Below are 15,716 nucleotides of genomic sequence, written 5' to 3'. Positions count from 1 at the left end.
GCCCTTTTTTTCGAGCCAGTGGTGAGTCTCGCTGCCGCGTTGGTGGAGGCTTTAAGAGGGGCTGTGGCAGCTTTGGGGAGACCGCATAACGAGACACTGACATAGTCCAGCCGCGGTAGAACTAAGGCCTGTACCGCTAACTTGAAGTCGTTTGGAGGTAGGAAGGGCTTAAGCTTCCTTGCTGTATTGATCTGAAAATTTGCTCTTTTTGTTGCATTACTGATATGCTTCTGCATATTGAGGTTACAGTCCAAGGTTATACCCAGTGATTTCGCCGAGTCCACAATGGTTGGTTGAACATCGAGTGCTGTAAGGTGTTTTATCAAATTGTGCATAGTGGGGACTTTGGCGAGAGGAGCAATGAGGAGGAATTCAGTTTGAGGTGATTCACTGCCAGCCAGGTTTGGGTGGTCTTAAGAGTATTGTTGAGCAAAGTAATGTCGTCCAAGGTATTGATCTTGAGGTAGTTGGGTATCGTCTGCATACATGTGGAATTGCACGTTGGATGTTTGTTAAAGATCGGTGAGTAGTTCCATGAAGAGGTGGAAGAGTGTAGGGGATAATGAGGAATCTTGTGGGACTCCTAGCATAACAGGAACTGGTTTGGACAGTGTGTTGTTGCTTGAATTTTTGAGCCCGGTTTTGCAGAAAGGAGGTGAACCAGTCGAGTACTGGTCCTGAAAGACCCATTCTGTGTTTCAACAGATCTATCAAGTGTTTGTGTTTGACCGTGTCGAACGCTGAGGAGAGATCTAATAGGATGAGGAGACATGCTTCATTACGATCAAGTAGTTGAAGTGCATCATCAATGATGTGTGTCATGGCTGATTCCGTGCTGTGATTTCCACGGAAGCCGGATTGGTGTTTGTGAAGTGGTCGATATGTTTTGTCAGTTGGTGATGAACACATTTTTCCAGAAGTTTGGCCAGGGTGGGAAAATTGGAATTAGGGCGGTAGTTGCTGAGGTCCATGAGATCAGCTGTGGGTTTCTTAAGGATGAGAGACACTTGCCCTATCTTTAGAGAGTCCGGGATGCAGCCTTGTTGAAGAGAACTGTTGATGATCTTGGTCCATATGTGTAGTAGCATAGGTGTAAGATCTTTAACCGCATTAGCGGGGAGAGGGTCAGTGAGGTGATTGGAGGGCTTTAGGGCACTGAGAAATTTGTCTATAGCTTCTTCAGAATAGGAGTAAAAGTATGCCAATGTTGCCTCGTTTTTCACAGTAAACTTGGATGGGATTTGTTGAGAAGCGTTTGGGGGGTGGGGGGGGGTGGATTTGGTGAGGGGGCCAGAGTGAGGGATTAGGTCCTTGAGTAGATCTTTCTGGATGTTCTCAGTCTTTAGGTTATGGATTTCGCTGGAGCAGGTTGAGGTGGGGACAGGCCGGTAGGGCTGGGGCCAAGTCAGTTTGTATCTACACCCCCCCCCCCTCCCCTTCTTTCAGCATGGCTTTTTCGGTCCTTCTCTCTTCTTGTCTGAAAAAGCAAGGTTCATGGTTGCCCCTAAATACCAAATTTTGTGGCGTTACAGGTAGGTACTGGTCTGGACCAATTGGCCTCTTCCTTGGGGTGGGTACACTCCCTATTATGCCACCATCTAGGGGGAGCATAAGCCTCACTCCGGTTGGCTGGACCCCCGCCCCCCCACCCATCTTCAAGATGGCAAGGATAGGTTTGTGCTTCGTCTCGCAAAGGTGGGCACACCTCTCTTCCTAACTTGGTTTTCCAGCAGATTCTTCCGCCCAAAGTGGGGGTCTGATCCAGTGGGGGCAGTTGCTGGGAGCAGCAAATGGCTGGGGTAGCTCACAAAGGTGGCAAGACTTTGAAGCTCCCCCTTCATGGACCCTGCCCATCCTGGGGGAGCAGGCTTGGCAGCTTGACCCAGGGTGTGCTTTATTTCAGGACCCCGAGAGCGGCAGGGTCTCGACCCAGGGGTCCAGAAACCTGTCTGGTGCTAGCAGCTGGCGAGCAGCCACTCAGCCAGGACACTAGGGTCTGGTTGTTTTTTACGGGGCATCTCTAAGATGCCCTCTGAGTGCATTTTTCATTAAATCCCTCACTGGCATCAGTGTGGTTTTAATGTGCTGAGACGTTTGATATCAAACTTCCCAGTTTTAAGTAAAGCCATTATGGTGCTGTGGAGTTCTATATGACAAACTCCCAGACCATATACTTTTTATGGCATTACTGTACTTACAATGTCTAAGAGTGGACTAAGACACTGTAGGGGTATGACTCTTTACTTTGTTCTGCACCAAAACACGCAGCCTGCGGGGCGGGGGTGTGTGTGTGTGTGTGTGTGTGTGTGTGTGTGTGTGTGTGTGTGTGTGTGTGTGTGTGTGTAGGGGGAGTCGGGGGGGTGTGTGTGTATGGGGGACGGGGTGTGTGTGTGTGTGTGTGTGTGGGGCGGGGTGTGTGTGTGTGTGGGGCGGGGTGAGTGTGTGTGTGGGGCGGGGTGTGTGTGTGGGGCGGGGTGTGTGTGTGTGTGGGGCGGGGTGTGTGTGTGTGTGGGGCGGGGTGTGTGTGTGTGTGGGGCGGGGTGTGTGTGTGTGTGGGGCGGGGTGTGTGTGTGTGTGGGGCGGGGTGTGTGTGTGTGTGGGGCGGGGTGTGTGTGTGTGTGGGGCGGGGTGTGTGTGTGTGTGGGGCGGGGTGTGTGTGTGTGTGGGGCGGGGTGTGTGTGTGGGGCGGGGTGTGTGTGTGGGGCGAGGGGTGTGTGTGTGGTGCGGGGTGTGTGTGTGGTGCGGGGTGTGTGAGTGTGGGGTGGGGGTGTGTGTGTGTGTAGGGGGCGGAGTGTGTGGCAGGCGTCCTGAGGGTGTGTGTGGGGCGGGCGCCTTGGGGTGTGTGGCACCCTGGGTGTGGGGGGCACCCTGGAGCGCGCTGTCTGTGTGTGGGGCGCGCTGTGTCTGTGTGTGGGGCGCGGTGTGTGGGGTGCGCTGTGTGTGGCGCGCTGTGTGTGTGTGTGTGGGGCGCACTGTGTGTGTGTGTGTGTGTGTGTGTGGGGCGCGCTGTGTGTGTGTGTGTGTGTGTGTGTAGGGCGCGCTGTGTGTGTGTAGGGCACGCTGTGTGTGTGGGGCGCGCTGTGTGTGTGTGTGTGTGTGTGGGGCGCGCTGTGTGTGTGTGTGTGGGGCGCGCTGTGTGTGTGTGTGGCACGCTGTGTGTGTGGGGCGCGCTGTGTGGGGGTGTGGGGCATGCTGTGGGTGTGTGAGGCACGCTGTGTGTGTGGGGCGTGCTGTGGGTGTGTGGGGCGTGCTGTGGGTGTGTGGGGGGAACGCTGTGTGAGAGAGAAGGTACAGGGCCCCTAAGGGTGGCACAATAAGTGCTGCCCTTGGAGGCCTTGCTTGGTCACAGTGCCCTTGCTACCTATGGTACCTTTTTACAAGAGTCTTAAATGTGGCCAAAAAGTTCCCAATTGGGTTTTACAACAGTACAGTTTAGGGAAAGAACATAGGCCCTGGGTACCTGGTTGGCAGGAACCCAGAGCACACTCAAAGTGCATCAACATTAGGCATAAAGTGGCGGGGGGGGCAACCATGCAAAAAGGGGAAATTTCCTACACCCAATACAAGTGTTGTTTCCCTAAAACTGTACCACAATTTGGCACACATTCAGCATTCCCTAGTAAATGGTACCCCTGATACCTAGGGCATCGGGACTGATGAATGTCCACTAGGGTTGCAGCACCGATTGTCCCAGCCAGAGACGCTTTACCATGAGCATGCAAACTACCATTTCAGGCTGCCTGTCTTGGTGCAGGGTAAACTAAAGAGTCTGCATAGCACACAGCCCTGTGTGCCATGCCCACATATACTGCATGAGGTATAGGTAAGTCACCCCTACCGCAGGCCTTATAACCCTAAGGCAGGGTGCTCTATATCCCGTGTGTGTGTGTGTGGACATATCTGCCTGCGCAAACATGACACTACAATATCATGTCCATTCTTGGATATTGTAAGTGCACAGGAAAGCCATAGAGATTGCCTGTGCTGGATACTTGTCTTTACGAGTTTCCTAGCTCAATGATGGCTTCCTTGTACCCTAATATATTTGATACCAAACATCTTGTCTTCATAAATCCTCACTGATGCCAGGTTTAATAATAAAAGCATGCAAGGATCACCTTACAGCAGTGTTTCCCAAACTGGGGTCCGCGGACCCCTAGGGGTCCGTGACACATTCTCAGGGGGTCCGCAGGCAGCAGTTTTAAAAGCACAGAAACGTTTCTTGTATAATTAGCAGCTTTCCAGCAACAATAAAAGTGTCAAGAGAATGCCAGTGATTAATGTATCTGCTGGAGCATGAGGAGAGTTTTGTTCAGTGGCAGCTTTGATTTAACTAATGTACCACAGAGGGTTAATGTGCCTACTGCAAAGAACGTGGAACATGCATTTTACAAAGCAGTATTTTATGTGCATAGGTTCGTGGTTACTGATGTTGTCACAGAGATTCTTTCGTTACTGTGCACTTCATAAGTGACAATCGTAATCTAGCAGAGGTACCTATAAACTGTTTCAAGAGCTGCTTGCAAACTGCATGGTACCAGTTAGTAACTTATATTTTTTCCCAGTTATTCATTATCCTGATGCTGCTAAAAAGATTTATTTGGGTGGAAATACATTTTTTATGTTAGTCAGTGCTAGCCACTGTGTTATGTTCTGAATCCTAAATTTGTGCTTTTCCAGACCAAGCACTCTTTAAACAATTTATATACACACTGATTTACATGTATGATTCAATGTCTCTATATGTGTGTGATGTAAAGTGCTCTGACATCCTAGAATGGTATGAGAGATGCTATAAAACAAATGAAATAAATGTGTAAGAGGGGCTATTACTTCAATATAAAATACTAAGGGCCAGATGTACGATCCGTTTTTATATGCGCGAACGGGTTCGCGAACCCGTTTGTGCATGCAAAAACTTATTGGACCATGTACATAGCCTATTTCGCGAGTCGCAATTTGTTTGCGACTCACTAAATAAGTTTTGCAACTTGCTATTTGGAAGGGGCATTCCCTTCCAAATAGCGAGTCTCAAAACCATGTACAAATGTTTTGCGGTCGCAAAACAGTCGCAATTACCACCTACTTCAAGTAGATAGTAATGCATTCGCAAATGGGAACGGGTCCCCAGGGGACTCCTTCCCCTTTGCAAATGCATGCAAAATTATTTTTTAAGGGCAGGCAGTGGTCCCAGGGACCTCTGCCTGCCCTTAGAAAATGAAACCAAAACGATTTATTTTCTTTTTTTAAATGCATGGTAACGGGCTGCATTTTTTTAAAACTGCTTTATTTAAAAGCAGTCCCAGACCTGGTGGCCTGCAGAGCCCAGCAGGCCACCATCCCTGGTAGGGCTGGCATGCCTAATGGGCTCGCAAATTGCGAGAGGCTCATTAATATTAATGAACCTCACAATTTACACCCCATTGGGAATCCCTAACAGTGTTAAACACACTGTTGGTCATTTTATTTAGCGACTCGCAATTTGCCACTCGCAATGTGTCGCCAATTGCGAGGCGCGAAATGAAATGGTCGTACATCTGGCCCCAAAATCCTTAGTACTTTGAGTATTTGTTTTGTGTGCACATGTGTGTATTGTTTTCGAATTACCGTTTTAATATTTGAAATTTAACTCCTACAAATTGCTTGGGGGTCCCTGGCTTCCAGTGGTGACTCAATGGGGGTCCTCAGGAGTCAAAAGTTTGGGAACCACTGCCTTACAGGGTTCCCAGAAAACCTACCAAGCACTAGTGTGGTCTCGGACTAGTCTTAGCCAGCCTGCCACCACCAGATATGTTCTGACCTTATAGGGTGAGAGCCATCCCTCTGAGGTCAGGATAAAAGCCTGCTCTATGCAGAGGTGCTTCACACCTCCTCCAGGACAGGATGGCCTTCCAGAGCGGGAAGCTTCAAAGCCGAAATATGACCCAGGAATCTTCAGATAGTGGGGGATGCCAGCCCCCCTCCCTTTCCTGCTCCACATGTGGCGGGAGGACAGGTGGGAAAATTAGTTGAAATAGGAAGTGGGTCCCCATTCAGCCACCACCACTCCTAAGGTGAGGCAGGTGATGTGGCGCCCATTTTTCATTTTCCGCCATCTTGGTTTGAGAGGGAATTAACCTATTTGGGCCAGGGTAATGCCCTTACCCACAGGAGGTGATTACTTAGAGACTGTATACGCACTAAAGGTAGGTGGCCCATTGGCTACTACCTGTCACCCCCTTTAACACTCCTAAATTTAGTATTTAGGTGGCATCCCTGAACTTAGATTTTACTGACACAAAGTCGATACGGACACAGAAGAACTGCCAACCCAAGAACTGAAACCCTGCGGCAGAATTTTGGCGCCAACCCTGCCTCTTGCCTTAAGGACTCTACAATTGTGGTGTGTTGTATCGTACTGCAACTAGGAAGCCTCCATGAACCCTGGAGCCCCTTCAGCCTTCAACAAATCTCCAAAAAACTCCCTTGGAGTGGGGTTACCCCATCCCTTCCCTGCAGCTGCTGGCAACGAACCGCAGAATCCGGTTTTACTGAATTGCTGCTCCCTGGTGACTCAGACACAGCACCAAAACTAAGTGGTACACCCGCTCTGGAGGATCAAATGTGTCCAGCTGCCCAGGAAGCAAGCACCCGTCGAGACCCCCGAGATCCACTTTTTGAGTGACCCAGCTGTCCTGGAATTGCCTCTACAAGCTACCTGCACCTGACCTAAAGGATATCTTGACATGTGCCCTCGGCTGACCTATCTGCGCTGTGCCCGACCGGCTTTGGTAATTACGATCCAGCTGTACTCCCTTGATACTGAGGCCCTTGCAACATGCTCCCTCGAGTGGGACCCCTTGGGCTTACCTTTAAGTCCCTTGGTGCAGTGTGTTTTGAAGTGGACCCCCTCTTTGTAGTGAACCAGTTACCAACGACCTCCGAACCCTGCTGCTGACCAAATCCAGGACGCTCCCGACAATCCGCTGGTGGAGCATTGGGTTACTTAAATCCTGAAGGTGAACCTTGAAATCCAACCGTTTGATTTTTATATGCATTTTTCTATTTTCTCCCATTGACTTCAATGATGCATAATTGCACACAAAAATAGAACTAGAAAATTCATATCTTTAAAAGTACTAATTGTAGAGAGAAGTTCTCGGTTTGAAAAGTTATATACATTTGTAAATTGGTCTCAGGTTTACTGTTGAGCGTCATTTATTGCCTTGGGGTACAAGAAATGCTTAGCACTATCCTCTGATAAGGCCCACACTACCACAAATAGAGCGTTAGTATTATCTACTTTTGCCTCTGTAGCAATCCAGGTATCCCTGGACTCTACACAGTGAACTTTGTTTTAGTAGACGATATAGAGCCAGCATCCTACACTGTTAAAATAAAAAGAAGTTGTTCCAAAGATTCTTGGGTATTACGGCATGGCTTCGCTGTATGGTTGGGTAGGGCCTTAAGTTGTGAATTTCATGTCTCCAAGTTGTGTGATGAAGCCACTATTGACACCTTGTTTTCATTAGGGCTTCTTTAGCTCTATTTTCCCAATAAATTTTTGTATATAAATATCAGGACCCAGGCTGTGTTTAAATGTCTAAAATGATGATGGTACCAAATGACTAATCTAGTTTTTACTGTCTTTAAGGTGCAAAAATGATCTGCAAATCAGAAGAAAACCTACTGACTCCAAAATGTTCAGATAGCACGAATTACCGGATGTCGTGGACTGGACCTGGTCAGTCTAAACCCCCTCTCAGTGATAACGAAGGGACACCTGGTATGGGAAATCTCAACCCTGCTAATTTTTATTCGGAGCCCTTGCTGGTTGTCGGGAAGCCTCCTGCTTTCCCATGTGAGTCTAGACTTGGACCTGTAAGTTGTAAATCTGACCAAATGCTGATGGAGTCCCCGCTCGGTGGGGAGGAGAAACACATTGCAGAAAAAACATTGGTAATGATCAAGAAGGCCTTTTCAGAATCTGGGAGTGATCTTCATGGCCTCATCATGAATTCTCGCTCTTCATTGGACAGGGAAGAAAGGGCAACTGAGACTCTTGCTGAGCCTGGAATTGGAGCGGGTACCACTGTATTGCAAACCATCCTGCACATTACAGGTATAACTGGACATGTTGACCAGAACACCTCACGTGCTAACAGTCCTGGTCAGGAAAAGAACTCCAGTGTTGTGAAAGAAAATGGCGTTTCTGTAAAGTCAGACCCTGAAATGGAGAAATGTGTCGCAGAAGAGACGCTAAAGAGTCCTTTGTTAAATAGTAGCAATGAACCATTACCAGTGACGACTCCTTGCCAGGGTCCTTCATCAGAAGATCAGGCGAGTGAAAGAATAATCGAAGCAATCGCTTTCCTGCCGCCTGACGTTCATGATGATGCGAATGTTGGTGTACGTTCTTCACGTTGTTCATTGGACAAAAATGTTATGGTTTCTGATGTTGCTGTGGTTGCAACACCCCTGAACTCTCCTCCTAGTGTACACGAGTCTGAGGATACACACCTTGCCAAACTACGCCAGGTAACAGTGGCTTCCAGTGAAGCGGTTTCCAAGTCTTTAGTGGTATCTAAAAGTGTGAGGGTTTCAGATCACATACAACGGTTCAACAAGCTCTCTTTGGATGATAACCAATCTAAAAAGGTGAAATCCCCGCTCCAGTTCCAGCGCACACCTGTTCGTCAGTCTGTTCGCCGAATTAACTCACTTTCTGAGATTAAAAAACAGGAGGCTTCCAGCATATTGGTAAAATCTAGCACCCTTGGTCCAACTTTGCATAAATCGTCCAGTTGTGACCATAATTTCTTTTCCCGTGTGGCGGAATTAGCAATGAATTCTGCTCCATCCAAGCCATGCCCTGTAGCTGCAAGAGTACGGCCAGCACCTGCTTCTCTTGTGCAAAGAAGTACAAGTGCCATCTCTCCGACATCTGATTCCAAAGCGACCTCCAAGCTAGGAGCAGATACTTTGTTGAGAACTCATCGCGTTTGCAAGCCAAAGGTGGGGCTTGTCACCCAATCCAAGTCTGTGTTGGAAGATTTAACAAATCAGGATACAGCAAAAGCAGCTGGAAGAGATGCATTGGACAAGAAACCAAGGGCATGCAAAGCTGCTGCACCAGCTCCAGATACTGGTCTGGCTCGTAAACTTTCTGGGAAGGAGAAGGGCCGGTACAAAGGCTCCCCAAAGAATCCAATCATCAAGGCCCAATTGCTTCCTGCTTCAAGGCCTCTGGAGTTGTGAGCAACTGCACATTTGCGAACTGGTTTCTTTTTGAGGGCCTCCAATCTTTTTACTGTGCAGTATGTACATATAAAATAGGATCTCTCTGCAAAAACTGTTTTACTTTTAAATATTTTAATTTTTTTAAATCCGAATATTCCCAAAAATAAACGGTACAAAAGTAGAAATAACTTGCTATTCTAAATCAAGTGTCAACCTAAATGAGGAACTAGACTTGAATATTTAATTTATTGATTGTGAACCCCGCTCATGAATCTGTGGGTTGGTGTTCTTGTCGAACCTAATGACGCGATTACTGTACCTCTACCTCCCCTTGCATTTAATTCACCCACATTTGTGCATAGTGGGCAAGGTAACTTGGGTTTCATACTTTAGGTGACTACCTACTTCAAATGTTGTAAGAAGCCTTCTGATGTCTATATATACTGTATAAAACATTTATTAAGTACCTGTTGAGCAAGGTAGTAATGCACGTTATTTATCACAAAGGCTGGATTTGTAGCGTGAACTACTTGTTTCAATCCTTTGTGAAATGGTTACCAGGCGCAAGATTATATTATACGTTTGACTGGCATGTGTGCAGTTTGATTTCTGCTGAAATAAGATTTCTCAATACTCCCCAGTTCTTGGCATGTCATGCGAGCTGCTTTGAGGTTGGATGGTCATCTGGATTCATGAACTGTCCATCCCTTTGTGGGTTACTAAGTGTTGTGCCAAATGAAAAGCTGAATACCTGCCAGACTGAGCTACTAGACTCTTGTGAACCTGGCAAGATTCTGCAATCACTGGGCTTTCGACCTCCATGATTGACCGTCACTCGCTGCTGCGAGACTGTGTGGTCGATTTGTACCTCAGCGGGTATTGCTTCCTATTTGAAGGAGCCAATGGTTTGGTTACATGGAGATGCTGATTGAGGCAGTAGTGTGCGTGTGTGCCAACACTTTTTTGTTCTGAACAATAAATGTTGTTCTTGGTTGATGTCATGCTGCGTATGTGAAAGGAATTTTCAGCTTTTCACAAGGGTCAATCTGTTATGTACATCAGTGTGGCTCCTTTTGTTCATGAAGTAGGTTTTTTTTGTTTTGCAATATTTGTCTTAAAGTGGGAACTACGTTTTTTATATATATATTTTTTCTAAAATGTTTTGCAATGGGACAATTGAAACTGAAACCGAATGTAAAACAAAAAGAATTACTCTGTCACAGGGCAGATGTTTACAGTTTGTACATGGCTGTTGGATGATGTCTTAAACTCTTGAATCGTCTTATGATTTTTAGATTGCATGCTTGTTAATGATTTGATGGTTTCTATTTCTGTGTAAATATTCAGTATTTATTCAGTAGTGATTTCTAGCAAGAATCAGTCTTGCTACAGGTGAAAAACTTTGATTGCAATAGCATTGCGGGAAATGTGGTGATTGAATAAGAGGATGGATGGTGATTGAATAAGAGGGTTGATGGTGATTGAATAAGATGGTTGATGGTGATTGAATAAGATGGTTGACTTCCTGCACAGTCAAGCTAATGGGCAGCTACGAACTTTTATTCTGAGATGGACTGATGTTTGAACACTTTGGCATATTCAGCTGAGAAATGTAGCCCTTTGTTAGTGAGGTATCTTTATTTGCATGTATGGATCAGTTATTTTGGTCTGTGTGCTTTAATTGTCAAATTTTATTATTTTTACATACGAGTTTTGCAAGTGTTAGAATGTGGGTGTAGGATTGGTTTATCATGAGGAATATCACAGTAGCATCACAGTTTACTTGGCTATAAATTGTGACAATCTGAAGAGCGGTCAGCATTTCAAATTAAATCAGTCATGTAAACCAAAAAAAAAATAAAGTATCCGCATATTTTCATACTTTGGTTTTTCACCTCATTGATAGCTGTTATACCACACTTAAATGGGATTTTTAGTGAGAGAAACCTTGTTGTCTCCTGATTATCCATATTTTAAGCTATCAAGACAATGTGCAAATGTACTACTCCCAGCTAAGCCTTCACGACTTTTTGCCCAGTGGATCATTACGTTTTTGTGTCCTTGTTCCTTTAAGCCTATGAAGGAGAATCCCTCTTGTTGTGCCATACCAATGGGCCGGGCCCGTTACAGGTAAGCCTCTACACCTGAGTCAATTGTCTGCGCGGTCAACGAGCGTCTGACTCCCCTGTTATCATTTCCTCTGCCCTATGGATTGGGAGGGCAGTGTTTCTTCATGGACTCTCTTCTGAGAAGGGGAAGGTTTACCTTGGCGTAGGATAGATTTACATTTCATTGATCCATTTGATTTGTTTTTCTTTACCAGAGTCTTCAGCCGTGATGTAAGTGTTCTTATTGTACTAGAGCCTTTTCAGTTGCTGACCCCCCCCACCTCCAACACCCATGCCCTACTCCTCCTTCCCCAATTTGCAGTGTGTGTTGTGTGTTCAGTGTTCAGAAGTCTTTCACGGCAGGTGGTAACATTAATGATGTTCCTTTTTTGGTTACTTTGGGTTCTGTTGTGTTTCTACAGAACCAGATTATTTTTTTTATAGAATGGTATGTTTTTTCAGTAATTAATGCGATACACTGCATCCTATCTGCTTGCCGCTATGTCAAGTGGTGTGGGTTTGTTAGATCCTTCCCTTTAGTGAAATGTTAATGTATTTGTTTCATGTTGCAGAGTGTGTGGATAAGAGCTCCTGTTCTGTCAAGTATTTGCCACATAATTTCGGGATTTAATTTAAAAAAAAAAAAACGGAATCTTGTATTAGCATGCAATGTACTGCTCTGCAATGAACATTTATTGGCAGCTATCAGCCTGTGCGACTGACTTTCTAGGATGTTGCTCTATTTTTTTGTTAAGTTTCTTATGACATTTGCTTAATGCTGCCTTAGGATGACCTCAGCACACAGAGGGAGGTGGTAGAGTTGAAAACAATGGACCAGGACTAGGAGAGAAAGACTCAAGGTAGGGGTAATTGAAGGAGCAGTGTGGATGGGGTAATCTTTGCCAAACTGTCTTGCTGGACAGACTGATGACACTGTAGGTCATTGGCCTTATTTGTCAGACACTAGGTGTGGACTGAGAAGAAAATAAATTTGGGAAGGTGGAGATGTGTGGCCCCATTCCCCAGAGCAGTCTTCGTTTTTCACTGCATAATTTATTAGAGTAAATGTGAGATTTGGCCAAACACCAATTACTTGCATCTCTTGGAGCCCTGAAATCCCACAGCAAACCACTAGTTCCTTACATTCTTTGGTGCTACACCGGTGACTATAAGAAACCCCTCTCCCCAAATCCCCTCCCCCCCAAAAAAAAACATTTAAGCTGTCCCCTAAGAATTCATCCACTGTGCTTAACTTAAGGCTGGCTAAGGAGGGTCTTTTAACCAAAAAGTGACAAAGTATTGCTGGGTCAGCCAACAGATTCCTCATATGGTGTGTTTTACTCAAAAAAAGGTTTTCCTGTCTTTAGATGATGCCAGGGTGCTGACCATTCCAACTTTGTATGTGCCCCTAACATCTACCCTGTCAGGCAGCTGATTGGAGCCCTCTTCGTTATTATGACCCCCTTTGATGCCATGCCTGTTGGAAGTAGATGAGGGGTTCGTAGTGGCAGTCCAATGTTTGTCTGTTACCTTCTTTGGGACTGGGGGAAATAACTGCACTAGTCGGTTTTCTGAGGACAAGCCTCAAGGGGCTTTCCCTTTAGTTGCAGAAGACGAGATAACCTCTTATAAGGTTAGCTGCTTGGCCTCTAGTTTGCTTATACAGCCTTCAAGCACATGTGATTTATAGTTCAAAGTTGCCAGAGTGGGTTAGACGCTACCTTTAATGTGGAGGTATAGACCAAGAACATAGACTCTACAAAAAGGCTCATGCCTGTTTGGGAAAGAAGAACTAGACTTGGCAACTCCCAATAACTTTTGCTCTTTAAACACAAACTGCTCTTATGCCTACCAACTCAGCCTTACTGACCAAGACCATACATTTCTTGCTACTTAATTTAGAGATGGCATGAGTATGTCCTAACCACAGTAAGTACCTTGCAGCTGCTTGTGCACCAGTTAACACCGGTACCAAATTGATTGACCTTCTCCATCCATGAAATAGAGCCCAAATATGCAGAAAAGTGTCCATGTTAAATGCCAGTACCCTCCAGGGGTCTAGGAGACCCACACATTTCAAGTGGATAAGTAGGGGGTGCAGCGAGCTGGTTGCAGTTGGGGCGTTGGGATTGGAGAGACTTTTTCTCTTTGCTTTAATCATCAATATATCTAATCTAATGGTTTAAGAAAGTCAAGCAAGGCCAACCTAGAGGTCGGATCCATGTAGGGGTTCCACGTTGGATTCATTTGCCTGATGGGAGCCCATTGAACATGCTGATCTTCGTGTACAAAGTCTCTGTAGAAAAATAAGCTCAAGTGAAAGCCTTTGATAAGCATTTGGTGGATTAGATGTATTGGTTAGAATGAAGATGTTCATGCTTGGACATAGTTACAAAAAAATATACAGCGGGACAAAATCCAAGGTGTCGTCAGAGTAGGCTCCAAGATAATCTTCATGTGACTCCAGTGATCCATTTTTAGGGGAAATGAAAAGCTCCAAGTGGGATGTGATGGTGCAGCCATCTGAGCTGGTTCCTTGGCCAGCCAGATGCTACTGCTTAAAGCATGTCTGTTTGGAATTTTTGTTAAATAAAATGCTTCTTTTATCCTGCAAATTAGGTAAGTGGTCTGCAAAATGAAGTTTTAAAGCTAAATTTAGTTCTTGAAGATTATTTCATGATCGCTGCAACTGGACGAGCATCACAGTTTCCAGACTTCTTGAAATTAACTTGCATGGCCCTTAACACAACTAGTGCCGTCTTCGCTCAACAAGACACCAATTATCTGGACTTTAGTTTGTCTTTTAACTTGTTTCCCCATTTTGTAAGGCAGCTGTCCTCAACAGGATTGTTTCATACAGACCTGTGGCCATATTATCCTAAACCGCTGTCTTTGAATTCTGACCCTATATAGCAAAGATTCAGGCAGAGGTAGGAGCATCCTCCCCTATGTGGTCTGGCGAGCAAGCAGGGAGTCAATCAAGGATGGAAGGCATCCTCCTTCCAAACTGGTTCTGACATGCAAGTGTGCCACACATTAAATTCTAAAATGGGATCTACTATGCCATTAGCTGGTGATTTAATCCAGTTATATAATATTTACCCACTCAACCCTCCTGATTTTGATAAAGTGTGCTAATTGGCACCAAGCCTCCCAACCCCCCTCCCCCCCAATTATTCCTTGTGTTATGAAGTCCAACCTGATTGAGGACAAGATCGTAGCTGAGGAGCGCCCATCTTCCCTTTAACAAACTCCTCTCTGTCCAGTTCTAGCAAACCAGCCACCTTTTAAGGTATTCTAGTATGTACTGCTTCTACAGATCCGTAGAGTCTCCGTGTAGTCTTTCCCAAAAGAAGCTAGATGTGATCTGAGCAATTTTAACTAACAAATGTGGAGACAGGAAATTGGTACACACCTCCGCCAGCACTCGTCCACACCAAATCCCATTTACTCCTAAATAAATCCACATACTCCTCTGCTATTTTGTGCATTTCTTTTGAACCTGTGTAGGTATGTGGCATATGCCTTGGGCGTGGATAATCGGTGTTAAATGGTATGAAGGCCTGGAGCCTGGTTTGTGAACCACTTTTTCTTTTGAGGTCACTCAGGGACTCCATGGTCCATATGTTATAGGTACCAAAATCTGGTTGCAAATGGGGATTTTCTGATGGATACTTCTAACTGCAGATTCCTTATCTTTGAAATATTCTCCAGGTGCAGACTGAATCTGGAAACTTTTCATAGCAGTGATCCCGCGTGCTGCTAGGTGGCGCAACATGTCTCCGCGTTGGCTTCATTCACCTGGAAGTGATAGAGTGGAGTTGCATATGTGCCACCCCTGTGCACTGATGTCCATTCCTTTTTGCTCCTTTGAACTCAGATCTGGTGCTCTGTGCCCTCTTGTCAACTATTTGATTATTTTCAAATTTAAATCCAGTTTGCAAGGGAATGATGACCATCCCCAAACGACTGGATTCAAGCTATGCCTAAACTGTTGAAAACAGATGTTGGTAATGGACCTGCATGAACTGTCCCTTTGTTGTTTGTGCTGTGGGTATGACTCCAAGGCATATGAAGAGTGCGCCCTTATGCATATGAAGATGATACATAGTTCCTTCTAGAAAACCCTGCCATTAACAGTCATGTGCAGGATTGCGTTAATAAAAATGGTGGCCCTGCCACGCTTACTTTACCACTTCACAAATTTACCACTGCACATTAGACCACCACTGTACGCTAGACCATCACTGTTTAGAGACTTAGTCGAGCATACAGCAGTTCATCTAGCACGGATCGCTTAGTAGAGTGGCAATAGTTAAATCATACCCCTCTGCCTCCCAAGGTGGCCTGTCGCCAACTAATATGGAACATTATTATCTGGCGGTGCAG

General features: G+C 45.6%; 1 protein-coding gene across 2 annotated transcripts in view; it reads left to right on the top strand.

Annotated features, from left to right (window-relative positions):
* LOC144807490 (rho GTPase-activating protein 11A-like) overlaps window positions 1–11,100 on the top strand; it is a 138,558-nt gene extending 127,458 nt beyond the window's left edge. For both annotated transcript variants that reach the window (XM_078673129.1, XM_078673128.1), the window contains one exon: window positions 7,634–11,100. In XM_078673129.1, coding sequence (XP_078529255.1) covers window positions 7,634–9,237 — 1,604 coding nt within the window. In that variant the 3' untranslated portion in view covers window positions 9,238–11,100. The remainder of the gene's footprint in view (window positions 1–7,633) is intronic.
* Window positions 11,101–15,716: the final 4,616 nt, after the last annotated feature.

The sequence above is a fragment of the Lissotriton helveticus genome, unplaced genomic scaffold (genome assembly GCF_964261635.1).
Source record: "Lissotriton helveticus unplaced genomic scaffold, aLisHel1.1 SCAFFOLD_754, whole genome shotgun sequence".
NCBI lineage: Eukaryota > Metazoa > Chordata > Amphibia > Caudata > Salamandridae > Lissotriton > Lissotriton helveticus.
The sequence above is the reverse complement of the archived record's forward strand: the minus strand, read 5'-3'. Positions and strand labels throughout refer to the sequence as shown.